This window comes from Pleurodeles waltl, chromosome 8 (assembly GCF_031143425.1).
Source record: "Pleurodeles waltl isolate 20211129_DDA chromosome 8, aPleWal1.hap1.20221129, whole genome shotgun sequence".
Taxonomy (NCBI): Eukaryota; Metazoa; Chordata; class Amphibia; order Caudata; family Salamandridae; genus Pleurodeles; species Pleurodeles waltl.
Window position 1 is genome coordinate 527,217,649 of NC_090447.1, and position 16,944 is coordinate 527,234,592.

A 16,944-nucleotide genomic window follows, 5' to 3' on the forward strand; every position below is an offset into this window, starting at 1 on the left:
AGGAGATGGGCACCAGTGCCAGTCGATGGACATGCAATAAGCTATGCGAGTAATCCAAAGAATTACACTGCCATAGTCAAGCTGGTAGGATGTAGTTACCTGGGCTACAAAATGTTTTCCAGCAGCAAGCAGCGCTTTTATTGACAAGTGATTAATTTATAGAAAACTAGTAGACTACTAATGGTGACCATGAGCAGTACCACACTTGTCTGAAAAGAGAAAAAATAAAAAACGACTAAAACGAGGCAGCAAGCCTCAAAACAAGAGCAGGGGAGTCAAAAAGCCAAAGCCATAAACAAAAGAAATTCAGCACTTTCCTAGTACAGAAATGAAATGTAGCCAAAAAAGTAAGGTCGTAGTAAAAAGTGTGCTAAATTCCATCTGGTTAGGCTCCTTTTTTACATGACGTGGCAGACTATTCCAAAGTAATGAAGCATGTGAAGAAAGCATTTCCTACTGGCCTCCTTAAATTTAGGAACTTTGAACAACATTCCTTACATTACGTACGCATTAGCGAAGGAAGGTGTTTGACAAATTTTGTTTGTGAATATGTAGGTTCTTGGCTGTAGTACACTTTATGCGCCAGACAAAGGCACTTAAACAACATGCACTTTCCCATGGGAAATCAGTGTAAATTAGTAAGAAATTGTGCAACTGAGTCTTTTCTACTTAAGCCCAAAACAATTTTGCAGCAATATATTCAACTCTCTGCAGCTTGTTATTAAGTAGCTAGGAAGTACAATTTACAGCATGTTCTCTTAGTCCAAGCAAGAAGCAACAACTACCTGAACCACTGTCTTTCTGCAGTCTACGAGGAAGAAAGAAAGGTTTGAAAGACCATGAAGAAGGTGATTGTGACTCTACTGACCTGAGGAGTCAGTGAAAACTTTAAACCTGGAATGATTATTAGATTTATTAGATTTCTAATCTTATTAGATAGGACTGTGGCACTATCTAGATTCCCTGTCTACATATAAGACCTGATTTCTGGGCTGTTGCCTACAACCAAGACTTTAGTTTTGGCAGTATTAACATGCAACTAATTGTTTTTCATCCCTTTAGCTATAGCAGTCATAAATTTCTGAAATGTAGCATATAGTTGTTGCGGCACTCTTTCTAGCTCCGCCATTAGCTGTCAATCCTTAGCATGGCCATATATTGAGAGTCCAAAAGCTTGAATTATTGTGACTAAAGGTTTCCCATAGATGGTAAAACGTCTGGCATTGAAGAACCTTAAAGGTGCCCACAATTAAGCTGTTTAGGTGTAGATGTGTACTTTCCTAAGGAGACTGATTGCAATCTGTCTTGGAAAAATGATCTGAACCACAGCAAGACACTGCATCAACGAGGTGATGTAAACAAATCTGTTGGGAGACTGTATGAAAAGGAGCTCACAGGTTTAGTCAAATTAAAATGCAAATTTCTTCCCTGTTTTCCTGGTTTAAGTAAGCATTAATCTTTCCCACCAAAAAAAAAGGTTTTCTAATTGACAAAGCATATCAAAGCATTATGTTGTGGACAGGGTGAGACTGAATAAATCTTTTTATGTAAAGATGAGAAGCAGGACTGGTACACTGGGCAAAGAATATGACACATTACTTGAAAATGTTTCACCTTTGAACATCAACTGATTGACCAATTGGCGTATCTATTTACCAAACACTGATAAAATATTTGTTCATACAACTTGTGGCACATCATTTGCCTCAGTTAAACAGGATATTAACAAAACGAATCTAGATTTGCTAAACACAAAATTAAATAATTCTCATCCGAGTCAGAAGCTAAGACTTTAATATTATTTTTCATCTACAAATATTTTTTTCAGGAGGAAAAATCCTTATTAACTGTAGCAACAATGTTCCTCTCAACAAGAATCTCTGCAAGACTGTTTCATAATTCAAGCCCTAGTTTTCTTTTAATGTTATGTTATGTTTCCATGGAGTTATAAAGCACACGCACACCCAAAAGAGTTTCATGGTGCTAAAACAGAGGTGCAGACAACCTTGATGTAGCTATATACCTATCTAGAGAGCCAGTTTTTCAGCAGAGACCTGAATTTGATATGGATGGTGGATGTTCTGGTCTCAGGGGGAATGGACTTCCATAACTTTGGGGTCATCATTGCAAATCTAGAGCCACTAAGTCTGATTCTATGAAATTTTGGAACCTCAAGCAGGTTTTGGTGGGTGTATCCAATGTTACGTTTAGGCATATATTTCCAGAATTTCGATGAAACAAATATGGGTCTGTTCCCATGTAAGGCTTTAAAGATTATGCACCCAGTTCTAAATGTGGTTCTGAGAACTACAAGGAGCCAGTGAAGTTTTTCCAATAGAGGATTAAAATGACAGGATCTGTGCTGGCTCCACACCAGCCTATTCGCCTGATTTTGAACCATTTGCAGCCTTTTGCTTAGCTTCTATGGAAGTTCTAGCTAGAGGGAATTAGCGTAATCACCCCGGGTCATAACTAGTGCAATGATGATATGAATAATAGCTTCCTTTGTGAAATATTTCCGAACTTTCCTTATTTTTCAAAGCTGAAAGAAACAAGCTGAGGTGACTGCACTGATGTGGGGCTTCACGGATAAATCCTCATCCATGAGTATCTAAAGGCTTTTGACTGCATGTTTAGTCACCGGGAAGTGCCCATTTCTGCTGGCCAAAAAGGGATCCACCTCTGCAGCTTGTTGTTAAATGACACAATATCAGCTTTGTCCGAGTTAAGCTTCAGCTGGTAGAGATTCATTCAATTACGGATGTAAAGCATGGTGTTCTGTAAAAACTTCCTGAAGTCCAAGGTTTCCTTGATGTTGAAGATGAGTTGCGCATCATCAGCATAGTTGTAAATTGCCTCCATAGGGTATGAATAAAAAGGCTGAAGTATATATTAAATAGGTGAAAGTGAAGAGCCCTGTGGCACACCACTGCCTTGCCTAGATTTTGGAGGAACAGAAACAGTCAAGGATAACTGATTGTGACAGATCAGTGAGGAAAGACCTTATCCAGTTCAATGCTGGACCTTGCAGACCGGCAGCTCTGACACACTCAAAAAGACTATTGTGATCTACTGTGTCAAAGGCCGCCGATAAGTCTAATAATACTAATACTTGGGCTACGCCTTTATCTGCAGCTTCCCTCAAATCATCGGCTGCAGATATTATAACAGCCTCTGTTGAGGGGGCAGGCCGAAAGCCTGCCTGATGGGAATCTAGAAAGGTGGAATCCTTTGAAAGGAACATAAAGATTAAGCAACGTGAGCTTCAAGCAGCTTGGCTAAGTAGGGGAGTAATGAGATGACACAATAGTTCTTCAAAACAGAGGGATCCTTGCCAGATTTTTTTTAGCAGAAGAATGCCTCCTTAAAAGAATGAGGTACAACACCCTGGCTTACCGATTAATTAAGCAGAGAAACCACCGGATCTGGCAGACGGGAGAAGACAAACTTTTGAATTCGGGAAGGGCAAATATCTTCAGGTGAGCCAGATTTAACTTTGGACATCAACTTGGAGAGACTATCCGCAGTGCAAGCGGGAAAGGGCGAGAGGCTTGTGGGATTTTCATCATCTGAAGAAGAAGCACATGTTAAGGTGCTTTTAGGAATACCATCCTTTATTGTCTGTATTTTGTCAATAAAGAATAGGCTCACATCATCGCACAGCTTCTGACTGGGAACAAGCTCGGAAACTTTATCAAATATCTCTTTAGGTTTATTTTCTGAATGTAAGATCTTATTGGTAAAATAATTAGATTTAGCTACCCATATTGCTTGTTTGTAGGCTTTTACTCGTGAGATAAAGCTCTTGTTCCCATCTGGTAGATACACCCTTTTCCATTTCCTTTCTGTTCGACGCAACTCAAGCTTTGCTTTCTTTAAATCTTCTGTAAACCACTTAGATGTTTCATGGCAATGGAGTGGTTTAGTTTTGTGCTGAAGGGGCAAATTAATTACTGGCTACTCTGAGCCAGTCGGTTAAGGCCTCTACTGACTCATTTTTGTTCTCCTTGATAGTTGGTGTAGATGATGCCAGTGATTCGTAAAAGTTCTCAAGATCGACACAATTTCAATTTCCCGAATAGATGGGAGGACAGCTATGGGGTTTCTTCGGTACAATGTTGCTTATAGCGAACTTGATTAAATGGTGGTCTAACCAGCTGCAGGGAGGGACACTTAAATTAGCCATTGTTAAATTTAGCGACCAGACATGATCTAAAATGTGGCCTTTAATATGTGTGCCGTGACTGTTAGTTGGTCAAATTTCAGGTCCTTAGGAACGTCATTAAGGTCAGGAGAGGCATAACCAGCATGTTCTTCCTCAATCTATATGCTGAAATCGCCCAGAAGCAGAATATTAGCATAGTCTACAACTAGGGTAGTTTAAAAAATCCGCTAAAGATGAGGAGAATTGGGGCATATGCCCTGGGGGGCAGCTATAAATCAGAATGCATATTAAGGAGGAATAAGGTGATCCAATTTTATCACTATGTTTTCAGCTTTCAAGATGAATGGTGAGGAGAGTTTAGTGAAGACCAAGTGTTTTTTAATAATAGCGAGCACCCTTCTATCTTTCTTCCTCAGGGGTCTATTGTAAGGGAGGACATAATAATCCTCTGGAATCGCCGCTAGAACATCTTGCATGGAGTCTTCTGTAAGTGATGTTTCCATTAAAATCAGTATATCAGAGAAGTCAGAGTCTAATATGTAGAATATCTCTATCTTATGTTTGACCAGGGAGCAGGTATTAAGATACATAATCGATAATCCATTCTTCAGAAGTCCCAATTCTGCTCTCAGTGGCAGTATACGATTGAGAACTCTCCATCTGTGTATAACCTGGTTGCTTAGGTTTCAATCCCCCCAGTTTATCAAGTTGTTGCATGAAAGAAGGGGGGTTCTCAAGTTGATGGGTAGAGGAGGTCCAAGGTTTGTTCTCCATTATAGATTAAAATTTGGCCATAGTGACAGGCCCTGGCCCCGAACATTTCTAGATAAGGGGGCCAAACCAAGTTGAGCTGTAAGAAGGGGAAGAGGTTACAGAGTAAAACACATAAAACGTTTCCCCTTGTAAGATTCCCTCTGTATACCAATTAAAAGAGCCCTACAGCCCTCCCTAATATTAGGGTCACTATCCTTTTCCTGTGACAGCGGAGAGCCACGTCAAGATAGTCTTATCTCAACCTAGATAAAAGAGAGTTGGTTTCATTACATATATTTTTCCTTTTCAGTCTTTGATTTATATTGTTCTGTCACTCTACAGTGACCCTGTTAATGAAGGTATCCCATTGGACAATATGGCAAGACACCAATGCCTTTCCATGCTGCTGTTTCATAATGTTTGGCCCCTCCAATGACACTGATGGAATGTGATGAGTTCTTTTCCTCATTCATCTCACCTAATAACACTCAACACTGGCGGTTATATGCGGCTCCACTCTATTGCTTCTGGGGTGGAGCAAGCTTGTCAAGGGGGCACACTACACATCGGCAGAGCATGGAAGCTACTGCCTGGTAATAAGCTGAAGGTGGAGAATCTGCAGTTGGAAGTATCCATCAGAAACTTCTCTATTTATGAAATGTGGATACAAATATTCAGAGCCATTCAGAAAGGTTGTATGATAATAGAACAAGGCAGCCAAAACGTGTTTTGTCACCAGACGAAATTAATAAACTTAGGGGAGACATAATGAGACCGTCAAGAATACAATGATTGAAATGTAGAAGAGTCCACACGAGCCCAAGACCATATTATAGAGAAACAAACTTTCCTAAAAAGAAATCTGTATTCATACGTTGTAGAAGAGACGAAATATAGAAAAGATTACATATCAAAACTATAGAGAAGCGAGGCATAAAGTGTTTAATTAGAATACAACATAGTTATATGAGAAGTTCCAATTAAAATTAATTTGTTCCAAAACACTGACCTCGCTACAGGTCATTGTATTCTTGATGGTGTCATTATGTCTCCTGTAACTTTATTAATTTCTTTTGGCACTTTTTCTTTTGGGTGTTTGTCTGATATACCATTGGGTGAACTATGAATCAATTGTTTCTCTTACTTTGCACCTCTTGTATTAACTCATGGGGTTTTTTTCTGAGCTAGTCATGTGAGAGGTCTTCTGAGGTACAATCTCTAATAATTTTTTGTCTGTTCTTGGGAGTCTATGTATGGTAATATTTTGATGACTGATGTATATGCATATAATCTTGTTTACAAGCTTGAAAAAGTCACTTCTGGTGATGAAACAAGTGCTGGCTGCCTTGTTATCATACAGCATCTGGAAACACACAAAGGATTGTATTACCACAAAATAAACCTTTGCTTTATGGACTCAGAATTATGTAATTAAGTATGATCACTAAAGAGCTGAACTCATGCTATGAGTGCTGTGGTATTTCATGTCTTGTTTATTCATTAGGTTTCTTGGGTAGTAAGGAACGTAATACCCTTTTAGCACCTGCATAATAACCGTTTGAAATCTATACTTGGCCCTACACTTAAATTTGACGTGGGAAGTGCAATCTATATACTACTACTACCCTATATTGTTTTAACTATTCACAAAGGTAACCTACACATGTGAGTAAGTCCCACATGTACATTTACTCTTATGCTTTTTAGTAACTTCACTACTTTTGGCTCTTCACCATTTACAAGTGTAAAGAAAGTGCCCAAAAGTGTAGACTTACATGACTCCACCTTCTGACATAGGGGATAGAACCAAATTACAGAGTGTAAGTTACTACTGTCAGAAAGGAGCAGTAGTAAGTCCAGAGTCACATATGGCCAACCACTAAAACTGTAATACCCTCCAATAGAATAATAATGGACACAGGGACCTGAGCTCTGAGCTAGAGTACATTTATTAATGTTTGGGTCCTTTATGCCCTTAGTAACCTTAGAAGCGCAGTTTGTTAATAGCAATGGGCTTACTCTTTTGTGAGTGGGTACATGCCCCCCAAACCCCTCCTTATTACTCCCCAAAGTTCTTCCATTTAGAACTCTGTCCCTATATCCAGCCACTCTCTGTGGTCCCTCTCACATTTACTATTAAGTAGCAAACTTACATGTGTGATGATCTTCCTACAGAAAAGATAAGAGAGTTGGAGAGTTACACTCACAGGTTTGTGAACTGCATTTTGAATTAAGTGCTGCTACTGTAGTACTGCTTCACGTACTACAAAATGCAGCTTGTGAGTCAAGCCCATTATTACTCACATATGGTATCTACAACTAGTCTATGTAACATATTACTCTGCCTATATACGTCTACAATTTGATTGCCTACATATGATAATTTAACTAACTGAACATAGGATTCTCTTGTCCATACCCTACTGTTCCCTCCATACTCAATGTGTACTAATGCTAGACAATGGCTATAACCAAAGAAGGCTAGCAAAAATTAGTAATCATTGTAAGGTGAAAAAGTCAATTTGATGTGCAAGCAAGAAGGGGAGGCCCTCATAACTAACAGCATATTTAAATGTGATTTATAAGCATGCCCTTAAGTAACACTTAGAAGCACCTTCTTCAAGGAGAGGCACTGCCTTCTTAAAGCTGTAGAAATGATAATCTGCCTGTTATGAGGCACAGCCTGGTAGTGGGCAAGACAGTAGTTCGCTCGCTGAGATCCACAGGCAGGTCTGGACTTTGATCGGCTGGAGATGACTCATAGTATATCAAGAACGCAGGCAATCACTGGAAGTTGTGCCAAGATGAGGGGTTGGGAAGGGTGAAGCAGATGTTTATCCTGCACCATTCAACTGGAGCGAGTGCAGTCTCTCTGTGGCCGGATGGCACCTTGTGGCCCAGTGACGCCCTTTGGACCACAGAGTTCCTGGTGAAAGCAGAGTACTCTCCTGCCCAGGACAGGGGTTGAGGGGAGAGAATGGGACAAAGGATAATTGGTGCGGCAGATGGTGTGAGAATCGTTCTCAAAACATAGTGACATCAGGATAACTGAATTCAGCGTACATGTGCATGCCAGTGGTGCTGGTTTTCTGTGGTTTGGGCCAGGTAGGGAGATTTCAGCCCTCTGAGCAATGATGCGCTCTATTATGGAGGGTGAAGATACAAATGGGGGGAAGAGGAGTTCTTTACTCCCCATACCTGCAAAAAAGTGATGTACAGTACAGATGGGGATGAGAGCTCTTTAACAGGGGCTCTTGTAAAGGGACAAAAGTAGATGATAGTGTCCCTGGGTGCACTGTGAAGAAAAAAGGGAAGGTGGAGAAATCTTCAGCTGTAGTTGAAGCTCAGATGAACCAATGAGGTGGAGAGCGATGAATTGTGAGGGGGAGAGGAAAGCTCTGGAAAACAAGATGGAAGAGGTAAAACTAGAGCCGAATAAGTAGCCATTGATTTCAGGGATCTGGGGGCTATGTAGGAGTCAAAACTGTAGGTGCTGGAATGAGGAATGCAGCATATGTCCATGTTACGGAATTTCCTTTAGTGCATACTAGACAATTATGAAAGAATTGATGAGGTCATTTTCCTACTTACATCTGAACACAGTATTGTACACAGTATTGTAATGCTAACACCTTAGTCAAGCTGGCATACAGGCTACCTTCCAGGCCTACAAAACGTGCAGAATGGTGGTGGGGGCACAATACTAGTGGTGCTGGGAGAACCTGACTTCTGCAAACCTATCTTTCAGAAAGCACCTGTGATGAAGCATACATTACAAATTGGTAGGAAGCACATACTGCTTTTCCCTGAATCTGACATCCTTACCCAAGACAAAAGAACAAAACTGCTGGTGCTTCAAAGCACCTTCACATAGGTAGGTACATTAGCTTCCTTGTGGAGCCTGAAAAAACAAAGACTTTTGTGGTCGAAAATTGCATGTATTCATAGGGCTGGAATCTGCTCAATCCTTCCTGGATGCAAACCAGGGTATAGAAAGTCTGAACTTAGCAAAAGCTGGTGATTTCGATAATAGGGCATTTCGATTCTTCTGTGAGGTTGTAGGTTGGTCCTGCAATATCTATGTGTAGACATTTTCAATAATAATAATCTAATCATAAATGGCATTTTTCAAGAAAATGTTGCACTGAAAAGACAAACCCAAAACTGCATCTCACAAAAGGGTAAAGAAAAGGTGAGTCTCTCCTGCTTATTCTGTTCTGTGGATAGAATTTGTCCTAATGAAAATAAAAGGCTTCCAATATAATGAGAAATAAAGTAGTTTGTATACTGAAGAACCTAGGAGCGGAAAAAAGCTTTGTTGTCTGCTTCTGTCACTTTAAGGCACTGCCAGGCTGTTTTCTAGCAATCAGAAGAATAGTTCATTCTTAAAATATTGCAAATAAAAAACAAAAAGAAAAGCAGAAATGCAAAAATGAAAAAGGGGAGGGGAGAAGGAGGGGGCATCACAGGGGCACACCAAAAACGGCGCATCAGCTAATGAAGCCGAAGGGACAAAGAGAAGAAATGTGTCACAAAATCAGAGAGACAGTGGAATACACAATGGAAAAAACATAACATCTCGAATGAATAACAAAGCTCCTTAAGACCCTATCTAATTAGCAAACTAAGTTTTGTGTGTGTATTGGAATATTAGGTGTCAAATGCACTAGCCTATTTGTGGTTGCAAAATCTTGGTATTTCGTATGGACAAAACCCATTTTAGAAGTCCGTGCATTTTTACCCTCTCCTAAAATAGTTTTCTGAATGGATACCAATTTACAATTTGGAAGGGGCATGTTGTGGGTATGTACCCCGCCCAATCTGCAAATCAGTACCAGATGTATTGATGGCCTGTGAATGAAATTCCAATCTCAAACAACTGAAAAGTTACAAACTCTCAGGATGGGATGGTAATCTAGTTTTAGAAGGCAAAGGGTCTCCTTTGGACCCCTTCTACTTATGAACTGGAGTTTCAGGGGGAGCATGCAGTGGTCCAGGGGATCACTGCCAGGTGACTTTGAAATTAATATTTAAAAAAACAAAAATTAAAACAAATTATTCACAGATGTGGTGCTCTGTTGACCCTTGTGGGCCACCATGCCATTGATTTTCAACAGAGTTGCAAATTGAATATTAAGTAGCTAAGGTAAGATTGCAACTCATTCTGAGTCTTTATTTTGTTGACCGACTTATTAGTACATAGGTTGATTTGCAAAATAAGACTGTGGTTGCAAAAAGACTGGCTGCAACCTCTTTTTGCACCCACAACAAAGGTACATGTGGTCTCTAGTTCTGTGTTCTAAAGGGCTAACAATAATGGATGTTCCAACGATAAAGCAAACGGGCCACAAAAAATACAATAGGAAACTGTTCCAGTGCCAGGCATGATCTAGTAATATTCTATTTTGCTTGTAACTACAGTAGACCAATTTCTGGTGAATTTATTTTCCGATTTCATTTTTTTCGCGCTATCCTATGCAACTAATCTGAGAGTTTGAATGTTACAGGTGAGTAGGCTGTGCCATAAAAGTCACCTGTCCAGTATTGACTATGTCCCAAAATTAGACTTGTTTAAATTTGCCGTACACTATAACAATTCACTAACTGTTATATGTAAAACTGTTTTATCATACCTCCCACATCACATGCAGACTTCAGAGGGGACAGATCAAATGCAGTAGCAATGTCTTGCGCAGTCACCTTGATAGTGCAATGCATGGCAGCCATAAAGCGATGTTTTGCATCTGGCGTATGACAACTGGAGACCTTAGAATGAAATAAGAGTAGTTAATATATGAAACTACAAAAACATCATTTAAAAGTAACACATACATATTTAAAGGACACAAACAGAAATCCACAAGCAACCTTTGCATGACAATCACAGAAAAAATGAGTGTCTGCAACTGATATGGAGAAGAAAAATGACACCCATACCATCACGAAAAAACATGAATATGCCTGTCATGTTAAGAAATTGTCACCTACCTTTTCTGTGAGTTGCTGAATAAAACACTTCCTCCTACACAATAACTAACCGTGCACATTTGCTATGCTATAAAGTGAAAAGCTGGTAAGCAAGATGAGAACAACATATTTCAGCCACTTGATCAATCAATTTTGCCACGCAATGTGGCTGCTGTGAGCAGAATCATTTAATAGAAAATACACTCACAGAATGCCAGTTCTGTTAAACCATTTTATCTAAATTACTTAACCGAAGATTTCCAAATGAATGGCATGTATTATTGGTAGAAACCAATTAACAACATTTGAAAATTACCTATTACTTTCCTTTTACAAGACGTATGTGTCATTCATTTTGAGAACTGCGTCTATCCGTTGAGCTTTCTACAAGTGTTACGTTGGCCCTTTTTTGCTTCCTCCCTCACCTTTCAATGTCTTCACACCGAATGATGTTTCACTTTTTTCATAATCTACTGTTCTGTGGCATACCCCACTCCACGAAATCCCTTTATTCTTTACTCTTAACTATCCCTTAAGTTTTTCTATAATTTTCATATAGAATGTATTTCTATTAATTTGCTTTTGAACTAAATGTGATTTTGATTATTTGAGTTCTTATAAATGGGTTCCTATTTTGTTTTTCTATGAATTTTGATACTACACTTTATTTTATGTTACACATTGACGGCATGCTGTCCCTTTGGCTCACATCTGTGGTGCTTAATACTAGTAACGTGACACACGTCACCTACAGGGCATGTTTACGGATTCCCAAGATTTTTAGCACCAATGATATAACTATGCAACATGTGAAACTCCACCCCTAACTTTTAAAAGAGTATTTTGATCTATTGCCAGTGTCCGTATTCCTCAATTTTTGGGTTCTGGCCTCCCTACAGGTGCCTGATTTAATTGTATTTATATAGCGCTTACTAACTCTGGTGAGGCACTGAATAGCTTTTTGGTGAGTAGCACACTACTCTGTAACCCAAAAGGATTAGTAGTGGATTAGTATTAGTATGACCTGGAGAGGGACTGTCGAGTGTGATCATCAGAAAGAAGATAGGGCTGCATGTACAAAGTTTTTTTCCAGTCGCAAATCCTTTTTAGGATTACAAAGCCCAAATTGCAATTGGGTTACTTGTTACAGAATTACAATTTGGGTTCTGCAATTTGGTATTAGGAAGGAGAGTGTTGGAATGCTATGTACAAATGTTTTGCAACCGAATTATGGTTGTAAAACATTTGCAGTTTACCGCCAATAGAAAGTTGGTGGTAACCTATTCGCAAATGGGAAGGCATCCCTAAGGGACTCTTTCCGCTTTGAGAATGGTTGAATAAATATTTTTAAGACCAGACAGTGGTCCCACGGACCACTGCCTACTGTTAAAAAATGAAACTTGAAAGTTTAATTTTGTTCTTTTTAAACACATTCCATTTTCCTTTGAGGAAAATGGGCTGTGTTAAAAAAAATATATATATTGCTTTGTTTAAAAGCAATTATAGCATGGTGGTCTGCTGACCCCAGCAGGCCACCATCCCTGTGATGGCTTCGATTCCTAATGGGTTGCAAATGGTTACCTACCTCATTAATATTCATGAGGTAGGTTGATTTGTGACCGACTACAAATCGCTAATGAAACTAAAATGGGTTTCATACCTTTCAAATAGCGATTTCCTAACTGCAATTCGCAGGAAATCACAGTTAGGAATTCACGAATTCAAAATTTCGTACGTGTGGCCCTAAGCTCCCAGCATTGGCTACATGAGTATGGTCTACATACCTGCTTTGTAGCAGCCTTTACGTGACCAAACGCAGTGGAAGGTGGGAGGAAAACAGACTAGGGAATCTGATCCACAATAATGCACAATAGCTGAAAGCCTTAAAACCTATTCCATCGAAAGCCACAAAACTTTTCATCAGCACTTGCTACTTGCATTTACTGACATATTTTACGCATGACTGTACATCTTTTAATGCTTCCTTTAGGGTTGTGTTCTCGGTACAGTACTCAGGCACAAAAAGACAAGTTCCTATGTAAGGGGACTTCACCGTAATCAGTTTACGTCAGGGGTGATACTGCCACTTTTTCTAAATGGCAACCCACAGCACCCTTATTATGGCCTTAACTACAAGAGATTTATGTCTGTGTGAAGAATCAACAATAATGCAGAATGCTTATTGTTCAGAAATGCGTTCATATACTAAGTTTCAGTCCAGCCCTGTGCAAAGCAGTTTTTTTGTAATTTGGCAGCAAAGCATAATTGTCATGCAAAACATTTTCATGTCTAATTTTTGCCCTCATAAAGCTGCATAATTTAAATGATTCCTACCTAGTGCATGAATACAGGCAGGTGTGTCTTGTCAGCCATTTGCACGGACAAATGTCAGGAGCGGCCACATAGACAAACGTAAGACAAATGAGTCACAGCTTCTATTTGCGAATGAAGCTGCACTACATTAACATACTAATAATATGCAAAGACATAGAATTCTTTTCCCATATATGGTTCAATGTGTACTAACTCTGTGTCATTTTACTGGTTAGGTGTATCGTAAATAACCAGATCTGCCAATATAACAAGCTTAATTTGTAGATAAAATTCTGACAGACTAGTGGTGGCCTTAGCAAATCTTATATAGTTAGAAAGATTTGCATAGTCATCTACTTATGCATTGTTCGTGCCATTCGGTCTCTACTTAAATGCAGAGCATTTGATTTTTACATTAAAAAAAAAATAGAAACTAGTGAGACTTGACCAATGTTACTCTATGAGGTGTACTTATTTGATACTACTCAAATTTTGTACCTGATGCAAGTCATGAGCATTTTTCTTAGCAGTTTCTTGGCAACGATGGGTTCCATCTTTGACAGCAGACTCCAGATTTGTGAAGAATGGCCACATGCGGTCATTGGAGTATATGATGTAGTCATGAATGGAGCATTCACTATCCGATACAAGATAGGTGTTTGCTAATTTTGTATTGCTGTAAACTTGGAAAAATTAAAAAAAAGATATATTAAAAAAGAACAATGCTGCGTTATCAAGCAAAAATAATTTTACTACAATGGCATGCTTAATTATGAACATGCTTGTAAGTCAAATATTGATATACAACCCTTCAATGTTTAAGAGAACACATTCTAAGGTTAAGCATTTTAAAACCAATATTTAAGTTCATTCTATGTCAAACAAACCTGCAGCAGTACAAAACAATATCAAGTTTTATATTAGGCATTGACTCGAGGCATGAGGAAGACAATAAAGAGGAGAGCTGCACAGATAGCTGTTATATATTCATCAATAGCCTTATGTACAAATTTACTACCAAACCAACAAAAATCAATACAGAAACTAGCCTTTGGAAGGTAGATATTGCTGCCTTTCGTATAGTGGAACTGGCCCTTATGCTTCAGAATTCCTACCTAACCAGTGCATAACATCCTTAATGCACATGGTGATCCATCTTGAAATGATTGCTAATAAATGGCGTTGCATTTCTTGGCACCGGGGGGATCAATAATTAACTGGTCATCCATTCACAACACTTGAGTTCTTTGTAAATAGAAACTTAAACACGCTCCCAGGACCCAAATGCTCCAGCTTTGAGGGAAGAGGGGGTGAAATGTAAGGAAGCTGGAAGAAATATCTTCTGAGAATGGGAGAAACCCAAAAACATTTTAGGAAAAAAGGAATGTAAGGAAATGCCCCCTTGGCATGGTTACCCCCTGACTTTTTGCCTTTACTGATGCTATGTTTTGAATTGAAAGTGTGCTGAGGCCTGCTAACCAGGCCCCAGCACCAGTGTTCTTTCCCTAACCTGTACTTTTGATTCCACAATTGGCACACCCTGGCATCCAGGTAAGTCCCTTGTAACTGGTACCCCTGGTACCAAGGGCCCTGATGCCAGGGAAGGTCTCTAAGGACTGCAGCATATCTTATGCCACCCTAGGGACCCCTCACTCAGCACAGACACACTGCTTGCCAGCTTGTGTGTGCTGGTGAGAACAAAACGAGTAAGTCGACATGGCACTCCCCTCAGGGTGCCATGCCAACCTCACACTGCCTATGCAGTATAGATAAGTCACCCCTCTAGTAGGCCTTACAGCCCTAAGGCAGGGTGCACTATACCATAGGTGAGGGCACCAGTGCATGAGCACTGTGCCCCTACAGTGTCTAAGCCAAACCTTAGACATTGTAAGTGCAGGGTAGCCATAAGAGTATATGGTCTGGGAGTCTGTCAAACACGGACTCCACAGCACCATAATGGCTACACTGAAAACTGGGAAGTTTGGTATCAAACTTCTCAGCACAATAAATGCACACTGATGCCAGTGTACACTTTATTGTAAAATACACCCCAGAGGGCACCTTAGAGGTGCCCCCTGAAACCTAATCCAACTACCCGTGTAGGCTGACTGGTTCTAGCAGCCTGCCACACTCGAGACATGTTGCTGGCCACATGGGGAGAGTGCCTTTGTCACTCTGTGGCCTGTAACAAAGCCTGCACTGGGTGGAGATGCTATCACCTCCCCCAGGCAGGAGCTGTAACACCTGGCGGTGAGCCTCAAAGGCTTACCCCCTTTGTTCCAGCACCACAGAGCACTCCAGGTAGTGGAGTTGCCCGCCCCCTCCGGTCACGGCCCCACTTTTGGCGGCAAGGCCGGAGGAGATAATGAGAATAACAAGGAGGAGTCACCGGCCAGTCAGGACAGCCCCTAAGGTGTCCTGAGCTGAGGTGACTCTAACTTTTAGAAATCCTCCATCTTGCAGATGGAGGATTCCCCCAATAGGGATAGGAATGTGACCCCCTCCCCTTGGGAGGAGGCACAAAGAGGGTGTACCCACCCTCAGGGCTAGTAGCCATTGGCTACTAACCCCCCAGACCTAAACACGCCCTTAAATTTAGTATTTAAGGGCTCCCCTGAACCTAAGAATTTAGATTCCTGAAACTACAAGAAGAAGAGGACTGCTGAGCTGAAAGACCCCTGCAGAAGAAGAAAAGAAGACACCAACTGCTTTGGCCCCAGACCTACCGGCCTGTCTCCTGCCTTCTAAAGAAACCTGCTCCAGCGACGCTTTCCCCAGGACCAGCAACCTCTGAATCCTCAGAGGACTGCCCTGCTTCGAGAAAGACAAGAAACTCCAGAGGACAGCGGCCCTGCTCCAAAAAGACTGCAACTTTGTTACAGAGGAGCAGATTTAAAGACCCCTGCAAATCCCTGCATGAAGCGTGAGACTTGCAACACTGCACCCGGCGACCCCGACTCGACTGGTGGAGAATCAACACCTCAGGGAGGACCCTCCGGCGACTCCGAGACTGTGAGTAACCAAAGTTGTCCCCCCTGAACCCCCACAGCGACGCCTGCAGAGGGAATCCCCAGGTTTCCCCTGACCGCGACTGCCTGACTCTAAAATCCCGACGGCTGGAAAAGACCCTGCACCCGCAGCCCCCAGCACCTGAAGGATCAGAACTTCAGTGCAGGAGTGACCCCCAGGAGGCCCTCTCCCTTGTCCAGGTGGTGGCTACCCCGAGGAGCCCCCCCTTGCCTGCCTGCCTCGCTGAAGAGACCCCTTGGTCTCCCATTGATTTACATTGGAAACCCAATGCTTGTTTCTACACTGCACCCGGCCGCCCGAGTGCCGCTGAGGGTGTACTTTTTGTGTGAACTTGTGTCCCCCCCGGTGCCCTACAAAACCCCCCTGGTCTGCCCTCCGAAGACGCGGGTACTTACCTGCTGGCAGACTGGAACCGGGGCACCCCCTTCTCTCCATTGAAGCCTATGTGTTTTGGGCACCACTTTGAACTCTGCACCTGACCGGCCCTGAGCTGCTGGTGTGGTGACTTTGGGGTTGCTCTGAACCCCCAACGGTGGGCTACTTTGGACCCAAATCTGAACCCTGTAGGTGGTTTACTTACCTGCAAAAACTAACAATACTTTACCTCCCCCAGGAATTGTGAAAATTGCACTGTGTCCACTTTTAAAACAGCTATTTGTGTTTTATGTGAAAAGTATATATGCTACTGTAATTATTCAAAGTTCCTAAAGTACTTA

General features: G+C 41.1%; 1 protein-coding gene across 2 annotated transcripts in view; it reads right to left on the bottom strand.

The window, feature by feature from the left end:
* ASMTL (acetylserotonin O-methyltransferase like) overlaps positions 1-16,944 on the bottom strand; it is a 291,907-nt gene that overhangs the window by 57,272 nt on the left and 217,691 nt on the right. For both annotated transcript variants that reach the window (XM_069204555.1, XM_069204554.1), the window contains exons 10-11: positions 13,697-13,881; positions 10,552-10,684 (exon numbers count right to left, since the gene is read on the bottom strand). In XM_069204555.1, the coding sequence (XP_069060656.1) occupies positions 10,552-10,684; positions 13,697-13,881 (318 nt within the window). The remainder of the gene's footprint in view (positions 1-10,551; positions 10,685-13,696; positions 13,882-16,944) is intronic.